Source organism: Gavia stellata, chromosome 8, assembly GCF_030936135.1.
Source record: "Gavia stellata isolate bGavSte3 chromosome 8, bGavSte3.hap2, whole genome shotgun sequence".
NCBI lineage: Eukaryota > Metazoa > Chordata > Aves > Gaviiformes > Gaviidae > Gavia > Gavia stellata.
The window spans coordinates 8,234,410-8,261,428 of record NC_082601.1 but is presented as its reverse complement, the minus strand read 5'-3'; the positions used below and the strand labels follow the sequence as shown (position 1 = coordinate 8,261,428).

Below are 27,019 nucleotides of genomic sequence, written 5' to 3'. Positions count from 1 at the left end.
AAAATAAATCCTTTCATAGTGCCAATATAAACATACATTTTCCCTTTGCCCTCAGTCAGCTGTAGTTTATGCATTAACAGGGACTTTCTGCTAGAAGCCTTTGTTCTTTTAGAGAGCCACTCCTCTGGGATTTAGGTTCCCTGGTTGGCCACTGTACTGAGCTCTCCTGATAAGACAGCAGGTGGATCTGAACAGCAGCCAAAGTTAATAACCTGCTAAACCAGGGACAGGAAGGACAGTAGCAATTACACAGAAAACATTTTCATTGAAAGAGTATTTCTCCTTTGATACTTCAAAAATGAAAATTGATATTCATAGCCACATTCTACCTAAGGAATGGCCTGACCTAAAAAAGGTAATAAAAGTTTGGATATTCAGTGCCTTATGTTATCAGCAACCATTTCTACCAATGTAATTTTTGAAAGAACAATGAATGAAGGGTTCTGTTATAAATATCTCTAGGTTTTTGTCTAATTTGATTTTTTTTTCAGCTTTAAGATATTTGTATTGCATTACTTTGCAAAGCAAGAGTCCCAGTAAGAAAGGGATGGAAAACCAGCCTCTGTTCCCCACTCTTTATTTAGTCTAAAGCAATTCTTACATTTTTGCTTGTTTTTTTGAGAGACCTAAAATTGTCAAATGATGAGGGATAAATTCCACTTTCTTGATAAAACCAGAGCTGTCAGGTTCCCAAATGGTATTCACTTTTGTTTTAAATACGAGAAATAAGCAAATATTAGACAAGATTAATGTTACCCAAGACAAAATTCATTCACGTCTTATAGCCACAGGCATGAAAGTCATTAACTTCAATAGGAGTGGGGTCACTCTAAGTATAGTTAATTGATGATGATGATCATTTTACTAATATCTGTTATTTTTTCAGTTACTGGAAAGAAGTAGCATATTGTATTAAAAATACAAAATCTCAGTTATCAGAACACTGAAGCTATAAGTTAACTTGTCTTAACTTTGAATCTTTGATGGCATTATTATTATTATTCAATGACGTAAATTTATTCTTGTCAGTAATAATTTTCATTAACCTGTGAAAAGTATGTGAGAATGGAAAGTGTCATTTAGGTTTTCATGTAATAAATTTAATCTTTTTCTTATTTCAGATTATCAAAAGCCATGTAGTCATCTCATTCTGAATTAGGTTTTCGAGTTATTGCGTAAATAATTAAAATCACAATTCAGTATAGAGATGTCTGATGACTTTTTGACTCATAAGGGATCACATGTCCAGTGCTACAAAGGGTACTGAAAAAGATCACACAAAACTGTATTTATATATATTTTTATACACACATATGTATAAAATTATTTGCAATTTAAAATTGTGGTCAGATTTCCAGGATAGCTATTTTTTATAACTCTTTAATGTTTCCATTCACGATAAAAAATCAGAGTAGAAAAGAGATGACCTGCATTGTTGCATCTTTCCTTATTGTAATTCTGAGTTGGTTGTAGTTTGAATGAACATTCCCTGTGTCTGACAGTAGTATGGAACCACTTGATTTCATTGTGCCTGTCTTTGACAACAAAAGAATACCAATATTTCAGCCATGCTCTTAGGCATCTGACACACTGAAACTTTGTTTTACACTGTACATTTCTTTCACTTACTTTGAGGTTGATGATGGCAAATTCTCAGGTAAGTGTTTCATACATATTAGCTCTGTGTTTCTCTGATTTTAAGCATGACAGTCCAGTATCAGTTCAGTATTAGCCAGAGAGCAACTGGAAAATGTAAACAGCATATCAGAAAAAAGTAATGAGAAAACCTAGCATTAAGAACTTACATAGTATTATTTCTTCATTAGTAGTGAAAAATAACATCGTTATGCATAAAACCTCCTGGAAAGGAATGTTTGTTTCCTCGTTTACCTAGGAAGTTCTTTTTAAACATGTTTGAACTTCCTATTTGTAATTATAAGAGCTCCTCAATGAAAAACACATATACACTGGGTAATGTAGATGAGGTGACATTTTTTAGAACAATTATGACTGTTTTAAATGGATAGGAGTTTAAATATCGAGACTACAAAGACAGTTTACTCTTGCTTGTTTCAGATTTTTGTTGTCCTTGTTTGTGCAGTATCCTTGTAAAAAAACTTATAAAAGTCCTTCATTCTGATTTTACATGTTTTTAAAAGATCTTTTTTGTCTGTATATACTTTAAAAGGGCAATAAATTCACTGAGATAAAATCACCCCAAGAATCCTTTGATGTTCACGGACGTACATCAAGGCTGAATTCACTACTGTTAGACCCTGTAGGCCAGTATTGCATTTGTTTAAACACTGATAAAGAGGCAAATACAAAATTTTTAATAGTTAATTTCCACCTGCTAGTTTTTGTTTCCTCTCTTCTAAAGACTGAGCAATTGAATGGTTTATTAATGGGCCCAGAATAGAAAACAACTGTCAATTCCCCAGAGTCCTCTGGAAATTCAAGCCATTAACATAGTTCTTTACATCGCATGCATGGAAAACCGATGAGGCAATCCTAACATGCACATATAGTGCTAAACTTTTCTTTCTTTATTCCAGCCTTACAAATACTGAACCTTGAACCTATGACTAGAAAATTGTATTGTCAAGATACTTACTTAAGAGCTTAGGAACCTGTAATAAGTATAAAAATTCATAGAAATAAATGAAATAAGGACTGTCAATACGTCCAACTAATAACTGAGGGGAAGAAAGAGGAAATTAAGTTCAAAGACAGACCAGTGAGTTTCTCTATTGCATAAATGCTCCTTGAGCACCTTTAAGGTACTTGTTTTCTGCACAGCTTACAACTGCAATTAGCATGGAGCTAGTGAAAACTTGAAGTTCTCATTAGATGCCAGTCACAAAATTTCCCCTAAATTTAAATATTATATATAAAAAACCCTATAAATTTATACATTTAAATAAAAAACACATAGTTACATAGCTAAACATAGCTAAATAAAACATACATAACCTCAGTCATTAGCAACTCTGATTGGCTGAAGTCAGGAGGCTTGGCTCTCCACGCCTGCTTTAAGAAAGCTCACAGTGGCATTAAGTAATAATTTGTTATCACAGGAGATTCAGGACTGTATTCAAATTCTTTACACTTCAGTGAAAGAAATGCCTGCTTTTACCCAGTTTCCCTTGAAATGTTTCTTTACAGAAAAATGGGAATTCTGAGCATTGTTTTCAGTCTATTATGATATTTCAAGAATTCATTTATTTCTAATCTGATGATTTATGAAAGTAAAAGGAAATCAGCATCTTTTGTAGGTTTTGGATTTTTTGCATAAACAATTTTTAATCTCTCTGGAAGAATCAATGAGCATCTAAGCTTCTCCTTTTTAGCTTCTCTTGGCTGTTTAAATATTAATAGACAAGAGACTGACCTTCAGTCCTGCTGCTGAATCATGGAAGCTGAAAAGGGGAATCAATACATCTTTGTGCTAATGATTAACTGATCACGGATCGGAAATTTTCATATTGCCAAGTGCTTGATTTCATTTTTTCTGGGTTAAAATAATTTCAGTTAGAACCTCAATATTGTAAGCAACTTTAAGCACTTTGAAATCATTTGTAGGACTTAAATATGTTGTTGAACTGGGAGGTAAAAGTTCAGATCTGCAAGCACCGTTAGGCCAGTCCAGTTAAACTTCAGCACTTCTGCTGAAGTTAATGGGGGTACTCATAGGCTCAAAGCTGAGCATATGCATAAGTGTTTCTCCTGAATGAGTTGCTGCTGGATTGTAAGAACTGAGATTTTTATTATTATTGCAGAGTGCTAACTAGCACTGGCTTTTTTCTTCTTTCTTTCACAGAGTTACGGTTATGGTGGATGGGTACAGCTGGATCATCACTGCAAGGTTTGGGCTGTTTGGTGCTCTAAGCTGATCTTGTGTTGTCATCAGGAATACAAACTCACAGCAAATCTATTAAAAAGCAAAGTGGCAATAAGATTGGTTATGTCTTTGATACAGATAGCTCTAGAGGTCTGTCTTCTCTGAAGTAATATCACTCCAAGTCCTAATATACCTCAGTAGAACTTTTTGCTTGAGAGATGAAACTCACATTCTCTTGTTTGAACCAGTATCCATTTTTCATCATCATCTCATTTTATCGCTGGGAATGGATAGCTCTAAGGAATTCTTTTCAATAAGATAGGTCAACCAAAAGCAGATTACATGTAGATTTTTTTTAGTTAAATGCAGTCATCTGTATGAGAAGCATAACCCAAAGGAACTGGTATTTCAATAAAAGTTACAGAACTCAGATGTGAAAATGTCTTCACATCTGAGTGAATGGAAAAGAGTAATTTCTGTAACTTCATGACAAGGAGAACAAGTAGCAGGACAGTAACGATGATCCATAGATTTTGGGACCATTTTGTAGAAAAGTAGGAGCCTGAGATTTATTGGCAAGTAAAAGGCAGACTGGGTCTGATTTTATTTCACCTTTTTATCACCATCCACTCTATTAACTTTACAAAGGCACTTCTGGGCTGCATTAGTACAACTGGAACAACATGTCTCCAGGTGCCATGAGTTTATGCTAACATTCAGAATACATCTTGCTGGTACTGAAGTTAGAAGAATACATGTATTTAGTCTGATGGGGACAGAACTGGTTTCTTAAAGGCTTGATTCTGATGTCACTCAGAGTAGAGCAAATCAGCAGTAATTTCAGTGACTTTCATAGTGACACAAAAATGTAAAACTTGAAAGTAAGATCAAAATGTTGCAGTTTATCTTTTGATAGGAGCAGTAAAAAATTACCAGTATTAGTGCTTTTTTTACAGAAGGGCACAAGGACCTAAGAGAGGTAAGGCTGATACGGCAAAATAATTGCCTTTTTGTACATTACTATGTAGGTTAACTGTACCACCTAGTTTTAAAGATGTTACCTCTGTTACCATATAATAACTTTGGCAGTCAGATATCCCTGTCTATCTGAAACACTGTCACAGGAAGCCAGCTTCTTCCTGTGATCTGTCAGCTTCCCACTCCTAGGAATCTCTTGGATGCAAATGGCTTTGACCTCTGGAAGGAGGGAGATTAGAAAGATGGCATTAAAAAGAGGTCTCAGAAGACCTCAGTTCACCTTCCACTTCACTTCATATGTACCTGTCCTAAGTTGAAAAACTTCATCTGTAATTGCCTACCACAGGAATGTTGTGAGTTGTACAGATACGGAAGGGATAAAAGCAATGGAAGGTATTAGCCAGATAATTAAGGAAAAAATACAGAGACAATGGAGGTTGGGTAGATAAGAGCAAAAAGAACAATTTGGATATAGTAAGCTGGAAGACAAAACATGCAAAGTTAAGAGTATGAATAGCTCAACAGAGAGTGTCAGCACATAACGCACCTAAAGCATGTGAAGAGTGCAAATAACTGGCTAAACCCAGCTATGTTATATAACGGCAGGCTGTATGCACAGTGTTTTACAAGGGTTAATCTGTCTCCATCTTCTGAAATTCAGACATGATCTCAATATAGGAATTCTGTACTGAGAACTAGAGGGATAAGTGCTAGAAAGATTTAGTAGTTGACATTTTCAGGGTGACAGTGCCTCTCCCTGTTTGGGGTAACCTTATAAAGAAAATAGTACCCAATCTTCTCATTGTTTCTTTTTGTGACTTGGCTAATTCATTCATTCTCTGTAGAGATTCAACTTTTGTTGTGTTTAGAGAAACAAGACTTGCATCTTCCAGGTAACCAAGGTATTTAAATATATAGTTCTTGTTAATTTCAGTGGAACTAGATGTTCCCTCATCCCCTTGTCATTTTGCAAAATCATATTTCTTTGTGATTCTAGATATGCATATCGTAACTGAAAAAAGCTGATAAAATGGATACAACACAGTGTCTATTTATTGCAACCTAAGCATATACACACTGTTGTCATTCTATAACTGCAAGGCTATGCTGTCAGATACCTAACAACCCTTTATGAAAAAGGACCACAGAATATGAAGGTTGGGACCAAGAATGAGGAGCAAACAAATATTATGCTGAAATTTCAGATCTGAGTCTAAGCAGGCATAGGAGGAGAGAACAAGCCACCTGCTGAATGAATGTGTGGATGGCACAGCTTCTGAGATACATGGTAGGTGCAGGAAGGGGAGAATTGTTGGAGACATTTTTAGCAGCTTAGCTGTTTGTTACAGGTCTGATGCTACAATTCCCTGCTAAAAATAGTTTGCAAAGGAACGTTGTGGCAAGTCAATAATAGCCTTACACACTCTGCAGAGAATTCTGTCTAGCCTACTTCTGTCTCAAAATGTTGCATGAAAAAAGTGCATGGCAAAATAAAATCCCGTTCAGATATGTAGAGCTGGGGATGTTAACTCTCAAGATAAAAAAAAAAAAAGGAAAAGCTTTTCGTATCATTCTGTGAAGAAGCATCAGGGTCAAACTGGAAGAAAATAATTACATGCATTTTTAAAGAAGCGCAATTTAGGATTGTGACTGCGTGCTTCAGTGATGGGATAATTTTAAATGTAGTTTGCTGAACCAAATCAGCCTGCTGCGCTTAATTCTTAAATATCTTTCTCTTAATTTCCACATAAATTAATTAAAGCCTTAAATATCAAATAATGTTTAGGATGGAATGGAATGACAGAATATATGATAGAACTCTTCAGCTCTGCCCTTGAAAAATTGTGTTAACCTTGCAAAAAAGATCTCTTATCTTTTATGAGATTTTCAGCACTGCATCTGTTGCTTTGGAATGTGAAAAAATTTCTTCCTGATCCTTGTTTCATTCTTACTACTGCAAAAAACTCTGAGAATTGTTTCCCACTTGAGGTGTCTGAGTAATTTCTCATTTTAAAAATATCAGGTGCAGATTAGTGGCAGTGTCTAGAAACTATAGCAATATGACTCATTTGCCAGTCACGGTGTTGCTGGACCAGATCTTTCCATCCTTACACACACGAGCATGAATCTATTCAAATGATCGTGTTTTGCTTTCCTGCATAATCAAGTTTGTTGTTGCCAGTGTACAATGATGTAAGCTTAGCCTTGACCTGTCGCATGTTCACAAAGAATTGGTTAACGCAAATGAAAATAGCAAAGTGTTCAACTAATTCTTCAATGAGAACAGTACATGGCTTATTAGAAACCTTTCCTATATTGCAAACTCTGTTGCAGCATTCAGAGAACAGCTATTTACCTCAGCATTTAGGTATAAGCACTGTCAAAGCTGCTAGTAAAATTACAATCCATCTAACATTGTTTTCAGTATTAGCAGAAGAAAATATATATGAGCAGGTCAGCTGCTGTGCCTTAGCTGTGTCTGAGGAAAGAATTAGAAGTCACCTGTGTTCACAGAAATACTCCCAGTGGTAATCCAGTAAAGGCCACATGATCTATTCATATGTGATGTAATGCTTAGTTCTACTCTGTCTTCTTCTCTACTCACACCCCAAATATCTTTCTGTTTATTAGGCAATCTGCAGCAATGCAGTGATCTTTTTTTAATGTATTGGAGTGTATGGCTAGAGTAAACCTTTCTGTCAGGTCGGAAAACCAATTTTACAAGAAGCTGAAGTATTTTACCAGAAGGTCAAGACTATGTAGTTGTTATTACTGACTGTAATATTTCAAGTAATTTTCACAAGCTGTGATACAGCTAACAAGTAACTTGACAGTTTGCTAAGGCAGCACAGTTAGATTTGTTGCAGAGAGCTTTAAAATATTCATTAGGGCAGTATATTTGTGAATGATGTATGAAGTTAATAACAAATTCAAGGTTAAGAACAGTCTGACTTCTCAGAAGGAGGGGACAGAAACCCAGCTCTGTGAGACGTAGTGGAATTTTATTAGTTATTTCTGGTTTAGCACACTGGTAGAGAATATTCTGATTTAACAGGGTTTTTATTTAGAAAAATAGACAGGATCCTAAATAAATGAATTTTGTGAGGAAAAATAAAGTGGCCTTTGGAGAGAGAGAATTCCTTTTCCAGAAGGGTCAGAAGACTGCCCTGCACTTAGCTTCTGTTTACTGTGAAGGTGAAGGAATAGCTGCTGTGTTTTCTCATGTGGTTTTCAATTTTCAACTGCAGATGCAGTGTGTTCTCTGTCCCATACATCTGCTGTATGACTGCGCTTACCCATCCCAAATACACAGGGTCACGTGAATCTTCTGACTTTCACCCGCTTCCATTTATCCCTGTAGTAGCTTCAAGCAACCAAGAAATAGTCAGACCTTGCAAGTATTGGTGAACTGTATCTCCTCAATTTGTGCAAGCGTAAGCCAACAGAAAGACTGTTTTGGCTGTCTTTACAAGTACATAGAAGCATGTGGATATGTACAACTGTAACAGACAATTTACTTTGTTTAATGTGACAATGCTGTGCCTACTCAACCTCTTTGGACGATTGACAGATCAACCAAAAATTAAGCTTAAAAAGGAAGTTTCCATGTTCATGGTTAAAGGAACAGTATTAAATTTCATGACCTTGATAATATTTTGAACTTTATAAGTTTGGGAATTGGTGGCATATGGGGAAGGTATTACACTAATTCAGGTAATGGTTTTATACTGCGTTTAGGTTTTGTTTGGGATTATTTTTCCCAAATACAAATTCTTCAATAATTCTTTTTTTCCCCAAGGAGAAAATGTAATCTGAAGACAACATAATAGGTCTGCTTTTGACTCAGTATCACCGGTGATATGAAACAACTGGACTGAAATTAACAGAGTTGCACAATTCTGTAGTTAGTGGAATCATTGTGATGCTATTGACTTCAAAAGAACACACACATACCCAAGGGGAAAATTTACCACAGATTTAATTAGAGCATTGTTTTGAGGTCAAAATTTGGTTTGAGGATAAACTTGGATTAAGGTACCTGCTATCTTTTCCAAACAAATGTAGAGTAATATACATTACAAAAGAAAGGGGATTTTTTTATTATGAAGAGTTCGTGCCACCTGAACTATAAATCACTGTTTTATTAAAGACTATTTAAAAATAGTCTTTGATTAAAAATACCTACTGAATAAAAATAAAAGAACAAAATTCTGTCACTGAATTTCTGTAGGGACCACAATATACTCAAGCGACTATAAATTAGCATGTACTACTTTGTCACATTTATAATATATGAAAATGTCATTTCACAGGGACAGGCAAAGATGATGAAGGATGGAAAGGTTTTTAGAGTTATTCAAGAGAACTGCTGGGATCCAGAAGTACGGATTAAAGAGATGGACCTATCAGGTACCTCCATAAAGGAATTGAAATCATTGTGTCTCATTTAGAATAACAGCAATGTCTCTGTTATTGCATCTAAAAGTGCTCAATAACAATATCAAAATTAAAAGGTTTAGCATACTGATTCATTAGCTTAAAACTGTTGAAAGTCAGTGAAAATTGCTATGCTTTATATTCAGACTCAAATGGGACATGTTCCCATAGTTTACCTCATTTTCAGTAGCAATTTGTTCTCAACATGGGCTCACTGATTTTAGTTGGATTGTTCATACAGTAAGGAACTAGTTGACATAAGTAAGGATGACTGACTATGGACTTGAAAAGGCAAAATACATTCCAGCTATAAAAGTGATTTATGTAAAAGAGGAAGCCCTTTCATTTTTGTTCCAAACGTTAAAAAGATTCTGCTTATTCATAGGATTTTTTGTATGTTTGTTTCCTTTTCTAGTATTTTTTTCTGTTTACACGTTGCAACTTCATTCTGTATTTTTGCTAGAAGAATCTGAGCCTAGAGAACTGGTACAATTACTTTCTCAGAAAAGAGAGCTTTCCTGATTTAGAAAGAAACTTAACCAGATGCCAAATTTGCAAATTTATTTTCCATCAAGTTACTTACATGCCACTAAGTAAGGTTTGTAAGGTGGGAGACAGAGAATGGGAGAAGGAACTTTTAGTCTGATCAATTACTGTTGTTAGTTCTTATTAGCACTATAATTCCAAATTACTTTTGTGAGAGAAATGTTATGTTACTAAAGATTATTTTTTCTTAGATTGAGGCCTGAATAATTCCCTACATCAGTTTCTCAGTAGACACAACTTGAATATCTTCTCCAACTTTTTGTAAGGTATAAACATCTGAATTACTTCAAAGAGCGGATATTTTATAAGTAGCATCTTTATGATTATTGTTTCCTTCTCTCACGGGATAGCATGTTAGGAGATACTTTGGGTCATTCTCCTTATGGAGGTTTACTGCAACACATAACATAGGCCAGTTTAGGAACTCAAGGGCTGGTGGGCAATTTATGTAAACACAACTTAGATAATTTTCAACTCCCTCATTTTTACCCTGGAAAAGCAGTATTTCAAACTCCAACCATTAGACTATTAATGGGAATGCTAGAATGTCTTTGCAACCTCCCTGAAATGTGCTGCCTTAACTAGACTGTAATTATTCCCTGAATTAGCTCAGGGATATGGGGGATTTCCATATCATTCAACCACAGTGTGGATCATAAATAACCTTTGGGCATCTTTCCCTTTCAAATATTTCCCCCAACACTAATGGCAAGTTTCTATAAAACAATTCTGCCCCATCTATTTGCTGTAGGCCAAGAGAAAACACAGGAGCAATTTTTTTCAAATTTTTGCAACAGCTCTCCAGAAAAGATAATGTATCATAAAGCCAACACCACAATATTTCTCCAAAAACTAAACAGCGCTCACTTGGTTAAAAAAAAAAAAAATCTAAAACTGTGTGTTATAGCACCATCTGGTGACTTGTGCCATAAAAATGTCCCCTTTTATTACAGCACTCCAGAGATACAGGCATCAGCCAATTAAGTGTAAAGAAAAAAAAGGTCTTAGTGTTTTTCATTCTTACTGTTCACCTAATGATAAAGACTATGGGCCACATTTACTCTTTTTCAGTTTACGAATCTGTAGCTACTTAGTTCAAAGACCGTTTTCTGTAACACAGGCCAAGATAGATTATACCAAAAAATTTAACCTCCAAACATGGCATAATTTTGGAACAAAGATGCAAGGAGTCTCTCAGCTGAACAAAACTAGTATCAGTCACTGTCAGGTATTATTAACTCAGAGAGATAACTTACAGTTTGGTTGCTAAAAGGCTTTGTTTGTGCAATGCCCAAGAAATCCTGCAGGTAAAAAGAAATGGTAGCCAATGTACCAAAGAGACTAAATTAGTTCTTATAATCATATGTCCTAGGTCTATTTGGTATACAAACTTGTGTCTTGATCCACTCAATAAAACAAGCTATCAAGGTAATTCAATAAAACAAGCTGTAAAGGTAATTAACATCACAGTTCTCTGATACAAATCATCAAAATTTTGTTGGAGAAAATCTTTCAGTTAATCCCAACTGCCTTTTCTTATTATTTTCTCCTTTGTAAAACCCTCTGAAGAGGGTCTAAAGTAGAGGTTTTTCTGTGCTGATTCTTTGTCTTCCTAAAGCTAGTGTCTAGGAATGTTCAGCTTTAAGATTTATGTTAAATTTGCTCGGAAGTGTAAAAATGGATTGAAACCACATACAATGCTTATTGTGGAAAACATGGTGAATGTTCTCAAACATACTAATCAAGTGTCCAGTAGCATATTGGTGGATAATACAACTTAGGCTGTACTTGGGAATATATGTAATTTTGTAGACCTAATCCTTAACCCCAAACCATTGCTGCTGTACATAATATTAATCAGATCTTGTAAGAGAGGTGCCTGAGTCAGCTTCCCCTCTTGTTTCCTACTTAAAATACTGAGAAGGAGGATAAATCATTCTGTTAAATATTCGAGTGCTTTGGCAAGGTCATTGTCTTAGAAGAAATTCTCCTAGGGTTTTTTCTGCCATCTTTTGCATTAGTAGTTTCATTACTAACAATCAAGTTGAATTTTTTAAAGCATGACAAAATGCATGCATAAATATTACAATCAGACCTAAAATTAAAAAAAAAAACCAACAGTTTTGCATGTAACTATTTAGTGAAATCCTAATTATTGTTTATTGTTTCTTCTGTTGTTAATCTGCTAGGTTTGTTGTGTTCATTCCTGTAGCCTGTCACACACAAAGTTATGGTATAGATTTGTGTTTGAACAGAAACCAAACAACATAGACTTAATTCTCTTTACCGCTAACATCAAAACTATTTCTAAAAAAAGACAGGTTTTCTTATACTTACAACCTAAGTAGTCCAGACACAGGATGAATGAAACCTAACACAATATAGCTTTGGGGAACACTTAGGAAAACATTGTTTAACAACCATTGTTAACATAATGTTGTTTATCTTTGAGCTAATTTATATATTTATTTATCAAGTATATATGATAAACATGACCCCAAAGTAAACTTAAGATACTGTATTCTGTTGGTTTAATGTCACATTCGTTTATATAAGAGTAACGCTAAATTGCTATTTTAATTAATTGTACACCTGCATACCTAATACTTCTAAAATCAAAATACTTCATTTCACAAATAAACTAGTATGTGTATGAAAGTGTTATTTTTCTTTCTACTTAGCAAGAATATTCCAATCCTAATGAACTGATACACTACAAGATTTATTACCATGATCCTTAATTAGAAAAAAAATTCTGTCCATACCACACTTAAATCAGTCTTTCTTACCATTAAAGCTTTTACCTTCTACCTTTCAAACCAAAATTATTTCTTATTTTTAACATTTTACCAAAAAATAGGAAACATTAATAACTGCTTTTTCTTACTCAGGAGTCACAGTCCAAGTCCTTTCCACAGTCCCTGTAATGTTCAGCTACTGGGTAGGTTTCTACTAGCATATTTTGTGTTTCATATGTTACAAAATTTTTTAAAAATAAATGCATCCTCCTATAAATTAGGTGATTGAAGTAGTCACTAGAGCACTGAAGTAAGTGGGGAATTGTTCTGCTGTGAAAAACAAAAGACAACAAAATAGTCCAGGTATCAGAAGAGCCAGCAGGGTGTCCAGGCAAAGCTCCACTCTGGAGTACACCCAGTAAGAGAGAATGAGACAACAACAGAATGTCTTCTGGGGACTTTATGGGGGGTAGCTGAAAATGGGGAGAAAAGATTTTACATAGCATGAATCCATGGTTAGCAGGTAGACATATATGTACCGATTCCATGAAAGCTAGACATCAATCAGTATTTTCTCATGAAAAAAGTAAGTAAAAGATATATTTGTGGTCTTGTCCCCCTTTCTTCTAAATATGGGGTGGGACTCATTGACCTAGAATGCTTTGAATCTTATAATTCAGTAGCAAATTTAAATTAAGGTGTTCCCTGCATGGTGATCGTGAATGCATCAAAGAAGTAAAAACAGTCTGAGAAGATAAATCATAGCAAAATTATGTTCTAAATACATTCTCACTTTGACTATTTAGCTATGTGTACAAGTCAAGCTGTCACATGTGAACAGATGTGCTACATTAAAAATCATCGTGTTAAGCCCACATATAAGTAGTACCACTGATCTTCAGAATTTCTTGTTGGGTGACATATCTTTAAAATTTTATTCTGGTATTTATGGGAATATTTTCCATTAAATATGTATTAGGGGGAAAAACGGGAAACTGATTGTATGAATATTGCAGTTCCCTTATTAGAATTATGACTGTTCTCTCCTTCTAAATGTTAGAGAGGTTTGCTCAAGTTTTCTCTGTAGAATTCTCATGCTCCAGCATCTCACATTTCTTATTTTTATCTCTTCAACTCCAATAATAGAACAGTAAATATTCATTGCTATATTTAAAAATTATATGCTGAGGTTTTTGCATTGGGATAAACAAAAACAGAGGATGGGTATACACAAAAGACCAGATACTTAAGTGCATCAGTAACCTGGGCTTTATTACACTCATCCTGAGCAGTAAAGGCAACAGCAGTTGATAAAACATTCAAGACAAGAAGCAGAACTGCACCCTGAGGTTTTAAAGCGAGGCAGAATTTAGCCATACTGGTTTCTAGCTATTCAGAACTATAAAGTAAATTTTAGGTTCAAACCCTGTCTCTGAATTATTTGCAGTGACATTTATCCAATATCTTCCAAAGGTGATAACATTTGAGAACTATATTTTAATGTACTATTCTGCTTAATATCTTACCAGGCCAAACCTCAGGATACTTTAGATCTAGCCCAGATATTAAATAATGACTTAGCTGCTACTGTAAAAAAGTACCCCAAGAGGTTTATCGGCTTGGGTACGTTACCTTTGCAAGCTCCAGACCTGGCTGTGAAGGAAATGCACCGCTGCGTGAATGAACTTGGATTTCCTGGAGTACAAATAGGATCTCATGTCAATGAATGGGACCTGAATGCACCAGAACTGTATGATATTTATGCTGTGAGTACATGTTTCTTTCCTTATTTTGGGGAATTCTGTGATATGGAATTCCATCTAAAAAATCTTGGGGCACATTCAGTCATTAACTAAATTTATAGATACATTAAAACAATTGAGCCTTCTAATCTGCTTAGTGATCAGAGAGATTCAACTTTAATTATATAATTTTTTATAGGATATAGTGACAATAATACAATATAAAACATTCTGAAACATACTTTATAATAATGAATAACAAAATCTTTTTATGATATGAGTTCTCACTGTAGAGTTGTCTTCTTGGTTTGTGAGGATAAGTGCAGTATCAAATAAAGCATTTCTGCAACTCCCTGAGATGTTCAGAGATACCTATAGAGCCAAAGTACCATACAGAATTATGCAAATAGGACCAAAAGTTCCAAACTGAATGTATTGATTATAAAATGAATTTATAGATTGCATTTCTTAAATAGCCTGAGGTCCAGATGACGATGGTTATTTGTCTAAATTATGGAGTTTAATCAATGTACATTCTGTATCTTTTCCACAGGTTGTTATAGCTGTCAGCTTGAAATTGATCAACAGAGGTTATTTTTCAGAATGCTCAGTTTATTCAAGAATCCTGTTAGTGCAGCATCTGGACTATTTGTTTTTTATGGTCATGCACAGTTATCAACTCCCACTCTTGGAGATGCAAACATTCACAGAATCACAGCATGGCTGAGGTTGGAAGGGACCTCTGGAGGTCATCTGGTCCAACCCCCCTGCTTAAGTACAGCCACCTAGAGTCAGCTGCCCAGGACCATGCCCAGATGGCTGTTGAGTATCTCCAAAGATGGAGACTTCACAACCTCTTTGGGCAACCTGTGCCAGGGCTCAGTCACTCTCACAGTAAAAAAGTGTTTCCTGATGTTCAGAGGGAACTTCCTGTGTTTCAGTTTGTGCCCGTTGCCTCTGGTCCTGTCACAGGGCACCACAGAAAGGAGCCTGGCTCCATCTTCTTTACACCCTCCCTTCAGGCATTTATATACATTGATGAGATCCCTGCTGAACCTTCTCTTTTCGGGGCTAAACAGTCCCAGCTCTCTCAGTGTTTCCTTATAGGAGAGATGCTCCAGTCCCTTCATCATCTTTGGACTCTCTCCAGTAGCTCCATGTCTCTCTTGTACTGAGATCTCTCTCTTGTACTGAGATCTCTCTCTTGTACTGGGATTTCTCTCATATTGTAGATTCTTCAGCTTATGTTTAACACATGTAGGAAGTAACCTCTATCACTTTTAGAAATATCCCTGGATAATAAAAATTGTGAAATTAAGCTATATTTAATAATGAACTTTATCAATCTACCAAGCGAGTTATTGAATTGCTATTTTTAGTTTACAAATGTAGATGGCAATTACTCCCTACAATCCAAAAGTTGCAGCTTTATTTATGCATGTATGGGTAAATAAACCCAAATTTTTCAAATGTATGATAATCTCCTTAGTAACAAGAGGAGGTCCAGAAATAATCTCACAAAACGAAGCTGTTAAATCCTGGTTAAGCATATGAATGACTCTGATGACTATATATTTAAATTTAAGCACATAGTTAAATTACTCAGTCAGAATCAGCATCCTATATTGTTCTTCTGTTTTCCTTTCCAAAGATGTCAGTAGTTGTGGAAAAATTAATATACTTGAGTGGAGATGGATTATTGATCAGAATACAGCTTGATTTTGAACTCTTAGGATGGATTAGGAATAGTTTTAACTTTTTTTTAAGCCAGGCAGAGGGCCAAAGGGGTATAAATGTAGTGCAACAGCAATAAAAATTCCTGAATGCAGCTGAACAATTCTGCAAAATCATCCTAAAATGGCTCTATAAAACATTATGAGAATTCTTCCTCGTATGTATAATGAAACCAAAAGAATGCTAGTTTGCACCAAGTTTTATACTGCAGGATGGCTGACAAACATAGCTAAAAATGCATTTTTTACCACATTAATCTGAGGAACACTTCGCTTACTAAAAAGATATTATCATCAGTGTTTCCAATCCTGTAGTCTTAAAAATAACTTTGAAACTGAGTGAGGACTTAAGGATATGGCCCAGAGGAGTAAATATAACCAACTGTTGCTTATAGTTCTTACTTCTGGGTCTATTTTCATTACTAGTACTAACGCTCAGTACGATTTTGCAGGTAATCTTTAAAGCATGGCTAAGAATTAAGATGCATTTTGGTATGATTAGCCAAGATTCAGATTTTTCCTTTTTGCTGCAGGCTGCTGAACAATTAAATTGCTGTCTCTTTGTGCATCCCTGGGACATGCAGATAGATGGAAGGATGTCCAAATATTGGTTTCCCTGGCTAATAGGTGGGTGTATATTTACTTTGCTTAATCTACATTTATGAACTATCATTGGATTATGCCCAGAAGATTGTTGCAAAGGTACTAGTACAGAGAAAAGCTACATGGTTTTTCTGTCAATCTTTTTTTTAAAAATAAGTACTATGATTCAATCTGTTGTGTAAATTCAGCAGTCATTTGTTTTTAAGCTTGTTTAGTTTGTCTAACTTTTAAATACCTAGAATTAAAATTATTTAGACTAGCAACAGAATCTAGTATTTTCTTTTATCCTAAATACAAAGAACAGATGACTAGGGAAAAGTGAATTGTCTCTGAAATGAACTCCACAAAAACAACATGAGTAGGCAAAACTAAACATTACTTCCTAGACTTTCTTGAATTATGTCCTAGAAATAGGTTGATCAGAGAGGAAATAAATTTAAGTTCACATCAACTATAGCTGAAACAACACGTACTTTGAAAGCTCCCCATAGATGTAGGAAGTTAACTAGTTTCTGGTTTTTCCCCATCTGCTAGGTAAATCAGAACAATATTGAATAACAGGAGGTAGGTTATACTGCTACCTAAAATTTTTAGACCTGATTCCACCCTCATGTATTCTGTTTCACATTGTTTTGTTTTGCATGGTTTTGCACTGCCTCCAATAGAGGTGTTCTGAAAAACACACACAATATACATATAATATACATTCTGCAATATACACTGGAAAATTGTAGTGTTCCAATCACCAGTTTATTATCTTAAAACGATATCAATTCATCTTAATGAGAGCACGCTCAACAACACAGATTTAAAAAGAAACTAAAATTACTGCATTTACTTAACAAAGTTTCCCACTAAGCCTGGTAAGTCTTTGCATCTTAGCGTATGGTAAAACATTAATGAAAGACAACCTTTTGAGCTGGATAGGTATTGTTTCCCCCATAGATGAGGAGAACTCGGTTCCTAATTTCAAGATGGGTGTCTGAAGTTACGTGCCTAAATGGCATGATACTCTAAATATGTTAGGTGTGCTCAGAAACTGAGGCCTGATGTAGGAACCTAAATTGCTGTTATGTTCCTAACACTGGGCATTCAAGTTACCCAGTGGCAAAGAGAGAGATAGGTTATTTCTAAACTGCAGGAACTAGCGCCAAGTCATAAATAAACCCCAAATCTGTGTTGGAATATCCACCAACATATCTGCCCCACTTTCCACACAAAAGAAACCCAGAAGCACAGGTGAGAAGAGAACCTGGCATATTCCAGACTTGTCTTTGAGCTAGGATAACTGGGGAATCAAGCCTGTACTGAGCAGTTCAGGACATACTCAACCTGCCTGTCAGCTGTCCTAGTAGCGTAGGATAAAAACTGAGCTTAGAATTCAGAAGATCTTAGCTTCCAGTCCTGCGTCCTCATCTCAGTTAATGTTCAGCTCCATGTTCCTCTAATAGAAATAACGCGTAACCTTTGGCACCTGCTCTGTAACTATTATTTTTTCAGTAGGCTCAAGGCTAATTAAAGAAAATTAAGATAACGTTTAAAACTCAAATAGGAAAATAAAAAATAAAACTCTCATACAATAAAGCTTTTTTTGTTCTTAGGCATGCCAGCAGAAACAACCATAGCCATTTGCTCCATGATTATGGGAGGAATTTTTGAAAAATTTCCGAAGCTGAAAGTTTGCTTTGCACATGGAGGTAAGTAATATACCATGTGAAACACCTGTTCTTTAGTTGAGCACAGTACAATGGAATTTTCTGGTGTGCCAGCTAATAGGGTTTCCACTTAAAGCCTGCCACCAGCTGAGTACCATTACCCCAAAGAAGATAATCTGCCAGATCGGCTGCTCATATGAACACTCTGTAGCCTGTTTCAGCCAGTGTTTGAACTGTTACAGTAGCCTTTAAGGAAAATGAGGAGGAAGGGGAGACAGGAGATGTTTTCAAGAAAGGGACAAGGAAGCAGCAGGAGGAATTTGGGCATCACAGTAGTGAAGAGGTAGGGAAAATGGAGAAAGAAGCTAATGAAGTGGAAGGATTAAAAAATTGCTGGTGCAGAGCACTTTCTTTCTAAATAGCTGACAGTAAAACTTAGGTTTCTCTGTTGATAACGTGGCTTTTTTTCCTCCTGCATATTTTCAGCTTCTGTTACTAAAAATTTCTTCTTGCAGGTGGAGCTTTTCCATACACAGTGGGGCGAATCTCCCATGGATTCAACATGCGCCCTGATTTGTGTGCAGTGGATAATAAGGTGGATCCAAGGAAATACCTTGGTTCATTTTACACAGACTCTCTTGTCCATGACCGTAGTGCACTAAGGCTGCTAACAAGTGTAATAGGAGAGGTGAGTTTTAATGCTTCCAGAAGCAGGTGAGTCATTCTTTATTTAATTCTCTATGAAATAGCAAAAGGAGAAGAGAAGAAGAAAGCAGGATGAAGACAGAATATTCACCCAGTAAAATCAGAACCTGAGCTATTATAAACTGACATGCTTCTGCCATGTTGATAATGTTTCTACTATATGGAGTTATTGAAATGGTGGTTTTAATCCAAGAAATCATGCACTGTGAACCTTAGTTCAGTGAGGCTAGTTCCTTGTGTAAGGTTGTTCAGGATGGGACTGCAAGCAAAGACTGCTTCATTTGGAGGCTTGTTTTCAAATGGCTTAATTTTCAAATCCAGGTGTATACTTGAAGAAATCAAATTGTATTTCCACTTGGGAAGTTATAGGCAGAAAAAAGTCAATAATAAAGAATGTTTTTGTGGGGATCCTGGAGAGCATATTAAACATGATGGGTTTACAAAAATCTTTTAGTTGTTAGAGTAGAGAGTAAAGAAATCTTTGTAATTTAGCAACCTGTTTAAATCAGGTACAGCATAGGAAAGAAAAATCAAAAAACATTCAAATAATTCCTTCTTATCAGTAAATGCTTAGGAAGGGGTTGAAGATGGCATCACTCATGCCAACTTCTAATGGATCGCTACAAATCAAGAGACCTGTACTTGTGTTCTGATCTCTGGAACTCAGGGAATTTCTGCAGCTAGCAGGCAGATACCTACTAGATGTCAAAAACAGAAATGCAAACTCTGACGGTGATTTGCTTGTCTCAACAACTGTATTCCTGTTTCCTGTACATTAGTTTCTAGGCTCACGTAGCACTTTCTCACATATGGGGCTGTTGCTGTCATCAGGGCCTCTTGAATGACTAAAGTTCACAAAGACAGCTTAGCCAAATGTTTTCTTTCTCTCTACAGAAAAGATACCGTTGATTTCCCGTTTTCATCTCTAACAGTCTGAACAGGTTACTGCAATAAATCGGTACTAGACCTGGTACAGAAGTGACTTGCCTAGGCCAGACAAAAATAATAATGCAGAACTATTGATTTCTTTATTGTGGTACTCTGAGGTCTCAATCCTTTGAAATACATGGGTTTTCAGTCTGTGCTGCACAGGAAATCTGTAGCTTTGAGACTGGACTTCTGCCTGCAGCTCCCCTACGGTACTTGTGCCTGTTAGGAAAACTTTGCATTTGAAGATTCATGAAAATTTCAACAATGTGACAGCACAACTACAGCTTGAAACAATACTATAGAAAGTTTTTGTAAAGTGTGTATGTATGTACACATACAATAACACTACAGCTCTAAGGAGAGGAGAGAGAATACCTCTTTCTTAAATCCACCATGAACCAAAAATAGATTTATGGCAGGAGCCCCATACAATGTGCGAAGAAACTACCATGCAGCCTAGTTCTGTTAGAAACAAGGTAAAACTCAGGTCAGTTTACTTGTCAAAAGATCTGCTAATAAGCTGTTAGTATTGGAAAGTTCTTATAACGTCAGTGGGTGTTAACTTGGGTGGCTTTGCTAAGTTCTTTCCGTACATATAGAGATGTTATAGCATTTTTTTTTGGCAGTGCTAGTCCTAGTGAACACTGATGGAGAGACCTCTGTGTCAGGGATGACGTTTTAGGCACCAGATAGGTTACTAACAAAATACTAGGGGTCCAGCCCAATATTGATTTCTTTTAATTTCTGTTACCAACCTCTAAATGGTGAATATATCATGGTCAACAGCCCAGGACTTTTTACTATGCGTTACCTTTTGAATCTAACTGTAGCTTAGAGTAATCAAGTGGCTTTAAGTGGTTTTTACAATAGACTTAAAAATTTTACTGGATGTGATATGCACTTCCATTTTACAAAACACCCAAAGGCTTATGGAGTAACAGTTCAGCACTTGCCTTCAGTTACCTCCTTTTTTGAGAAGTCTCCCCAAATCTAGGTGATGTTCATCCTAAGTACATTCTCGTTCTACATGAAGTTATAGTATAGAGGGATGAGTCTTGCTCTTGAATTTTAAATTGCTATGTTTAGGTGGTCAGATTCCTTTTTTTATTGCCAAAGAGACAAGGTCACTTACTTGTTTCTTTTTTTTCCATTTTAAAATGTTGGGAGACATGTTTTGCCATTGTTAGAAAGACCTTGGTAAATTAGAAGCAGTGTGACTCAGCATAGCTGAGACCCACAGATTCTTTTTTCTGGGCTGATTCTGGTTTTAAGCTGAACTATAGATGTCAAGAGGAAAGCAGGACAGAAAGTACAACAGGGTGTTTAGTCTATTGCTGACAACTTTTTTTCTGTTTTAACTTGTATAGAATGCAAGTCTCATAGCAGTTCTGCTTTAGAGTAACGAGTTAGTTTTGCATCTCAAGGCTGCTCTAAGCTGCGGCTGTTGTGGGAAAGCTGCTGTCTTTGCACCACACTTAAACTGTAACTTCTCTACCTTTCTTCCTAAGAAGCGACACATAGACTCTGGCCCTTAATCATGATTAGTCTTTGCAACTGAAATTTAGTTGCTTGAGGAGAGAGAGGTTATGGATTCTAATTCGATAATCTAAAAGTCACTCAGCAATAGCCTCTTTGGTGTCTCATTTATTTTGTCAACAGACTTCTGAAAGTAAATTTCTTAATGCAATAAATTTGACCAGTGTACTACATGGGATGTTGGTGTCTTCTTTAATTCTCCTCTGAGTATTTAGAGCTCAAGCAATATGACATCAGGTGGAACCACAGTGCTGAAAAGTCATGAGTCAGATACCAAAAACTTAAATGCTTTTAAGGCTCCAGATAACTTGAAAAAAAAAGCACATTTTCTTTCTCTTTTTCATAGCCTAAGGCATCTTATCCTTGAAAAAAACATTCATACCACATTTTCAAGCTTTACTTTATAACTTTAGATTAAAAAGATCCCTTTTTTTTCCAATGAAAGTTGATACTCTTACATAAGACCATTCCAAAAATGAAATGCTTAAAAAAACGCCAAATATGTCAGTGTTTTCAGTGCAGGCATGTGTTGGCAGAATAACAAATATAAGATGAATAAATGCTGGGCTAAAAAAAAAGTGATTGGGTCTTGAGGATGGCACTGTAACTTTATAAGCTGAAGGTTTGAAGTAGGACAGCTCTCTAGAGTATAGCTAAGAGCTGTGCAGGAAGGGCATCAGTGTGCGTAAAGATGTGCTTAGACATGGCTTCAGGTCCTCAGGGAACAGCCATTACCTGGCATCAGAATGTAATGTGTTGGCTTTGAGCTTATAAATATTAAAATCCAGTGACAGCTGTGATGAGTCATGTACATTTAACTTCATCCCTTCTTAGTTCTGGGTGCAGGTTAATTGGAGCCTATCCCAGTTAAAGGAAGCAGAAGTATACATTTCTGAGAAAGAATTCTGTAAGACTGCAGAATTGCTGCAGTCCTTTGCTCCCCCCGTGATGAGGTAGCATGAAGTGAACATAAACAAACACAAAATCCCTAATGATGCTGGCTATAAAAAGTGAAGAACTGGGTTGATGGGGGATTAAATGATTCAGTGTATCTCTGCAAAAACTTCCCCATGGTGGTTCCTCAACAGCCATCACCCAAAGGTAAAACATTCTCTGGTCAGAAGTTGGAGCTGAACTCGCTATAGCAATCTGGCGTTTTTTTGAGATGTGTCCTGATAGTAGGAAAGAAGGTGAGATTCAAGGCAAATACATTTTTTACTAATATAAGAGGACGAACTCATGCTTGATGCTCTTTGAGATTCATTTTAAGATTCAGGTCCTATTGCTGTGAAAAAAGTTCTGTTGAGTAGAAGGGTCCACTGAGGTTAATCATTAGCCATATGTACCTTTCTAAAAGGAGAGATGCATTGATTAAGGTATCAAACTGTAAGTCCTCTAGGGAAGACTGACTTTATTGATATCCTTTGGAATAATATAATAACACATCTATTATGCTAGGAGTATTATTTATCTGCAGAGACTTCACAGGACTTCTCTGAGGCTGGTTGCTAAAGACAGGTATTGCAATCCCCTTTTTATAGATGGGTACAAAACTGAAACTTAAAGAGTATAAATGAATAGCCTAGTATCACTAGTAGCAAAGCAATAATGCTGCTTCTAAATTTTTCTTATTAATTTACAGCTCTTAATTTTACTGCTAATGAATAAATCACATGATTAGCTGTGAAACACTTTAAATTAGAGGAAAAGAAAAATATAATTGAAATAATATATATCTATTATTCCAGTGAGGGTGTGGGAATTTTTTCTGCTTTAGTGTATAGGAGATGTAAACAAGAATGTACAAACCTTCCTGGCTTACTTAACCTTGATTAATAAACAGCTGGGCAAATACTGGGTTTCCTTCTCCTTTACTTAGAAATCCATTTTCTCATCTAAACCTAGTATGTTTATTGCTTGGGGGTTTTTTTTGTATATGGCATACATTTGGTTTTCATATCTAAAGAAAATGTCTTGGCATCAGATTGGATATTATAAATAAAAGAATGTATTTAGCTGCTTAAAAGTACACATGTGCAAATATATTTTGGTTAATCTGCACTCAGAACTTGATTTAGTATACAGAGGGTATAAATTCTCCTATTCTGATCTTATGGCAAGACTTCTATAATAAATTGTAACACAACAATATAGGACAGAACAATAGAATGTGTATCTTCTCTTTGGATTTCATATAAGGTTTTGTATAGGTTATTTTAGAGACTCTTGGGTGACATCTACTGGAGGTAAAAAAATAAAAAGGCAGCATTTGACAAATAAGAAGAACAAATAATTTCATAAAATAACTGAATTATGTTTTCTTCATTCTATTTCAGTATTGGTAACTGAGTTCAAATATTGTAACTAGTGCCCCAAATTCATGAGCTTGACTTCAAATTCATGAGACATTTAAAAACATATATTTTTAATGAAAACTGGTTTTCAAATAATCATGTCTCCAAGAGATGAAGCTTAAAGGAAAATAGACTTTTGATAAAATCAAGAGAGTTGGCAGTATGCACTCTCCAAGGTAGATAAAAAGGGGAAATACCATTCCAGTGTGAAAATGAACCTGCAACAATGTGGACCTATTGAAGACCTGCCTATTTCTTTTCATATCTGATAACACGAATTATGCGTACAGATTTTTATTGAATTTTCTTTTCACTGATTTGCTTTCAGAAACAAATCATATCATGTCACTCATATTCTCAGGTACATGTTTCAAACACACAGCTAATATCCAATCCCAGTTAAAGACAATGACATTTTTTAAAAATTATAGACTTCCAAAAATATATGAAATTTTGTAAATGAGATTTTGGTTTTGTTATCTGAAGCTGAATACTAGTTAAATTAAATACTTCTTTTTTATTTAAGTGTTTGCAGTAATTCTACATTGTACCATGCTTTATGTAATATCACATTGCAATTATTACAGCTTTTAAAGTATCACACAAAAGATAATTTTGCTTTGTATTTTTTATTACACATTCTTCTCACATATATGTAATTGTAACTTTGTGTGTTTGCGTAGTCGAGAATTTCAAATTCAGGCATGCAAATCCAAGCATCTTTTCTGAGTTTGGTGGAGAATTCCTGATCTTAAAGAAATGTGTCAAAAACTCTCACACTCTTTTTGGACTGCACACAACAGTGCAGCGCATGCAATCAGCATGAAAAAGAACCAAAATATAAGTCAAGAACTGAAGGATGAATTCTGTGTATCCTTTATTGGCCATTTAATTATGGCAACACTTAACCAAGATTAATCACTGCATTTTAGGGACACTACTTGCAGAAGGACTATTAGTAGTGTAGGAGAACAATAGATGCCTTTTTGTTACATTTCAAACCAGCACCACAGTACAGAAAATCAGACTGAGTAGGAAATAACGATTTGTGTTGTATTCACCTGAGCAATATACACTCATTCCCATGGGCCTGGGATTTGCATTTTGAACTTTCTGTGTATCATCAGAATAAAAATGCACAAAATTTCAGGTAGACACCACAAAAACAATAAATAACCTATACTTTTTTCAAACTTAAATTCACCCAATAAACTCAAGCCATTGTTTTCAAGCTTTGGTTTGGGTTTTGGGTTTTGTTTTTTTTTTTATGGTTGGACTTGATGATCTTACAGGTCCTTTCCAACCTTAGTGATTCTGTGTGATTCTGTGAAAGTTGGAACCCGAAGATTATCTTCATATTCACTTTCATAATTAATTAATCCAAGATACACATGTAATTTCCTGTGGTTTAATATAAATTCCAGAAGCACACGCAGCTATATTATTTAATGTTACTACAAAATGTACAACATGTTTATTTATTACCAGGACAAAGTTATTTTGGGGACAGATTACCCTTTTCCACTTGGGGAACTGGAACCCGGAAAACTGATTGATTCAATGGAAGATTTTGACAATAAACTGAAGGTATGATCTTTACATTTGGGGGTTTTTTCCCTCCTTTTTAAGCCTCTGGTTTTAGACCTGAGATAAAACACTGAAAAAGCAGTGTAGTACGCTGATTTCTGCAAAGAGTGGAAGAGGCCCTTGAGTCTCTTTGCAGCAGTTCATTTTAAAGCACAAGTAAAAGCATTTGAGTAAAATATGAGTTAAGCACACACAAACATATATATGTGTTTTGCTTTTACAGGATAAACTCAAGGCTGCCAATGCTCTGGAATTTTTGGGTCTTAGCAGAAAACAATTTGAATAATTATGAAGATATTAAAGACACCAAACTTCGGAAATAACGCTGAATCCTTAGGGATACTTCTATTTGCATATGCAATTATACAGATGAAAAATAAATTTGACAAGCATATTACAGTCTACTGTTATTTCTAAAACAAAAGCAAGAGTACTGGAAATGAGTATGCACAGGTATTTCTGTGCATTTAAGGATTTATGTTGCCAAACAATTCTGAAATCCCTGCTTTCATAAAAAAGGAAATATTTCATCTTTTGCAGTTGTAATAAGAATCTCTGAAGGATAATCAATGTCATGTTATTAGGACTTGATTCCCAGGAAGAAAGAACTGAGAAAATTATGACTTGTATCCATTACATTTCAGTCTTTCTTGTGCCCAATAAACAGAATTTGAAAGAATCTTAAAACAGAATTTAAACAGAATTTTGTTGATGCCCAATAAAAGACAACATTTGCCTTTATCCACTGATTGAAATTGCAGCGTACCACACTTCAGCTCAGCACTGCAAGTATACGCACTGACGCTTTGTAAATGTTGTGACGGGATGAAAAAGGCCTACGTGGGGACTTGTACTTTTCAGCTGCCTCCTACACCACTGGCAACTTATTCATCAGAAACAATTTGAACAGTATGATTGTAGGTGCAGAAAGAATGTATTTGTGTGGGTAATACTTTGTGCGTCACTGTCGCTGTCAAAATAAATACTAGTGTTTAGCAACAGTACGGTTTAATGTTCTATTCTTTAAAAAATACTTCCTAGAAGTAAGGATGGATACTTTAAATGTTGAAATGTTAACGTTCTATCTAGTTTGAGTCCTGCTATAGGAATGGAAAGATGGTTTACTTTATAGACTATTGATTGAAATGGGTTTTCATGACCATCTGGTGAGTGCACAGGCATCCTCCTCCTGAGAGGATTTTATACTAGTCAGAACAATGCTGACGAGCACTTAAGAGTCTCCATTCTCATGGGACTGTTTGCTGGCTATGTCTGGTGTCACCATTCTTCTGTTTAGTCTTAGAACACTCCAGGAAAAACAGTACTAGACAGAATTTGGTTTTGTAGCTGTGTCCATAACTGTCCTTATATCACAGACTGAACCTGAAGGATGTTGAACATCAGCAGTCCCTACTGATAACCAGCCTCTCTTGGACTACAAAGGCGGCTTTGTCCTTCTTTACAGTGTCAAAAAACAAAACAAGTGGTTTCTGCAGGTTAATTATATGTTTTCCTACCTATTGTATTTGGATCTTTACGATACTGCTTCACCAAATATATTCCATAAAAGACTACAGGACATCAGAAGTTGAAGTAGTCAGCAGCTCACAGGTTTAAGCCCTGGGAATATCAGG

The 27,019-nt window shown here is 35.6% G+C and overlaps 1 protein-coding gene across 1 annotated transcript; it reads left to right on the top strand.

Annotated features, from left to right (window-relative positions):
• The first annotated feature begins 298 nt into the window (after nt 1-298).
• Nucleotides 299-25,726, top strand: ACMSD (aminocarboxymuconate semialdehyde decarboxylase). The gene is made up of 10 exons (XM_009809332.2): nt 299-355; nt 3,821-3,865; nt 9,133-9,229; nt 12,694-12,743; nt 14,070-14,306; nt 16,549-16,642; nt 18,220-18,315; nt 18,789-18,961; nt 25,287-25,385; nt 25,609-25,726. The coding sequence occupies exons 1-10, from the start codon at nt 299-301 to the stop codon at nt 25,669-25,671; spliced, it is 1,011 nt and encodes a 336-aa protein (XP_009807634.2). The 3' UTR covers nt 25,672-25,726.
• The last annotated feature ends 1,293 nt before the right edge of the window (nt 25,727-27,019 follow it).

Excerpts from the sequence above, each read along its gene's own strand:
- ACMSD (XM_009809332.2), top strand. The coding sequence starts at position 299 with ATGAAAATTGATATTCATAGCCACATTCTACCTAAGGAATGGCCTGAC. Across the intron at positions 356-3,820 it reads AATGGCCTGACCTAAAAAAG|AGTTACGGTTATGGTGGATG; the intron begins GTAATAAAAGTT and ends TTTCTTTCACAG. Across the intron at positions 18,962-25,286 it reads TAACAAGTGTAATAGGAGAG|GACAAAGTTATTTTGGGGAC; the intron begins GTGAGTTTTAAT and ends ATTTATTACCAG.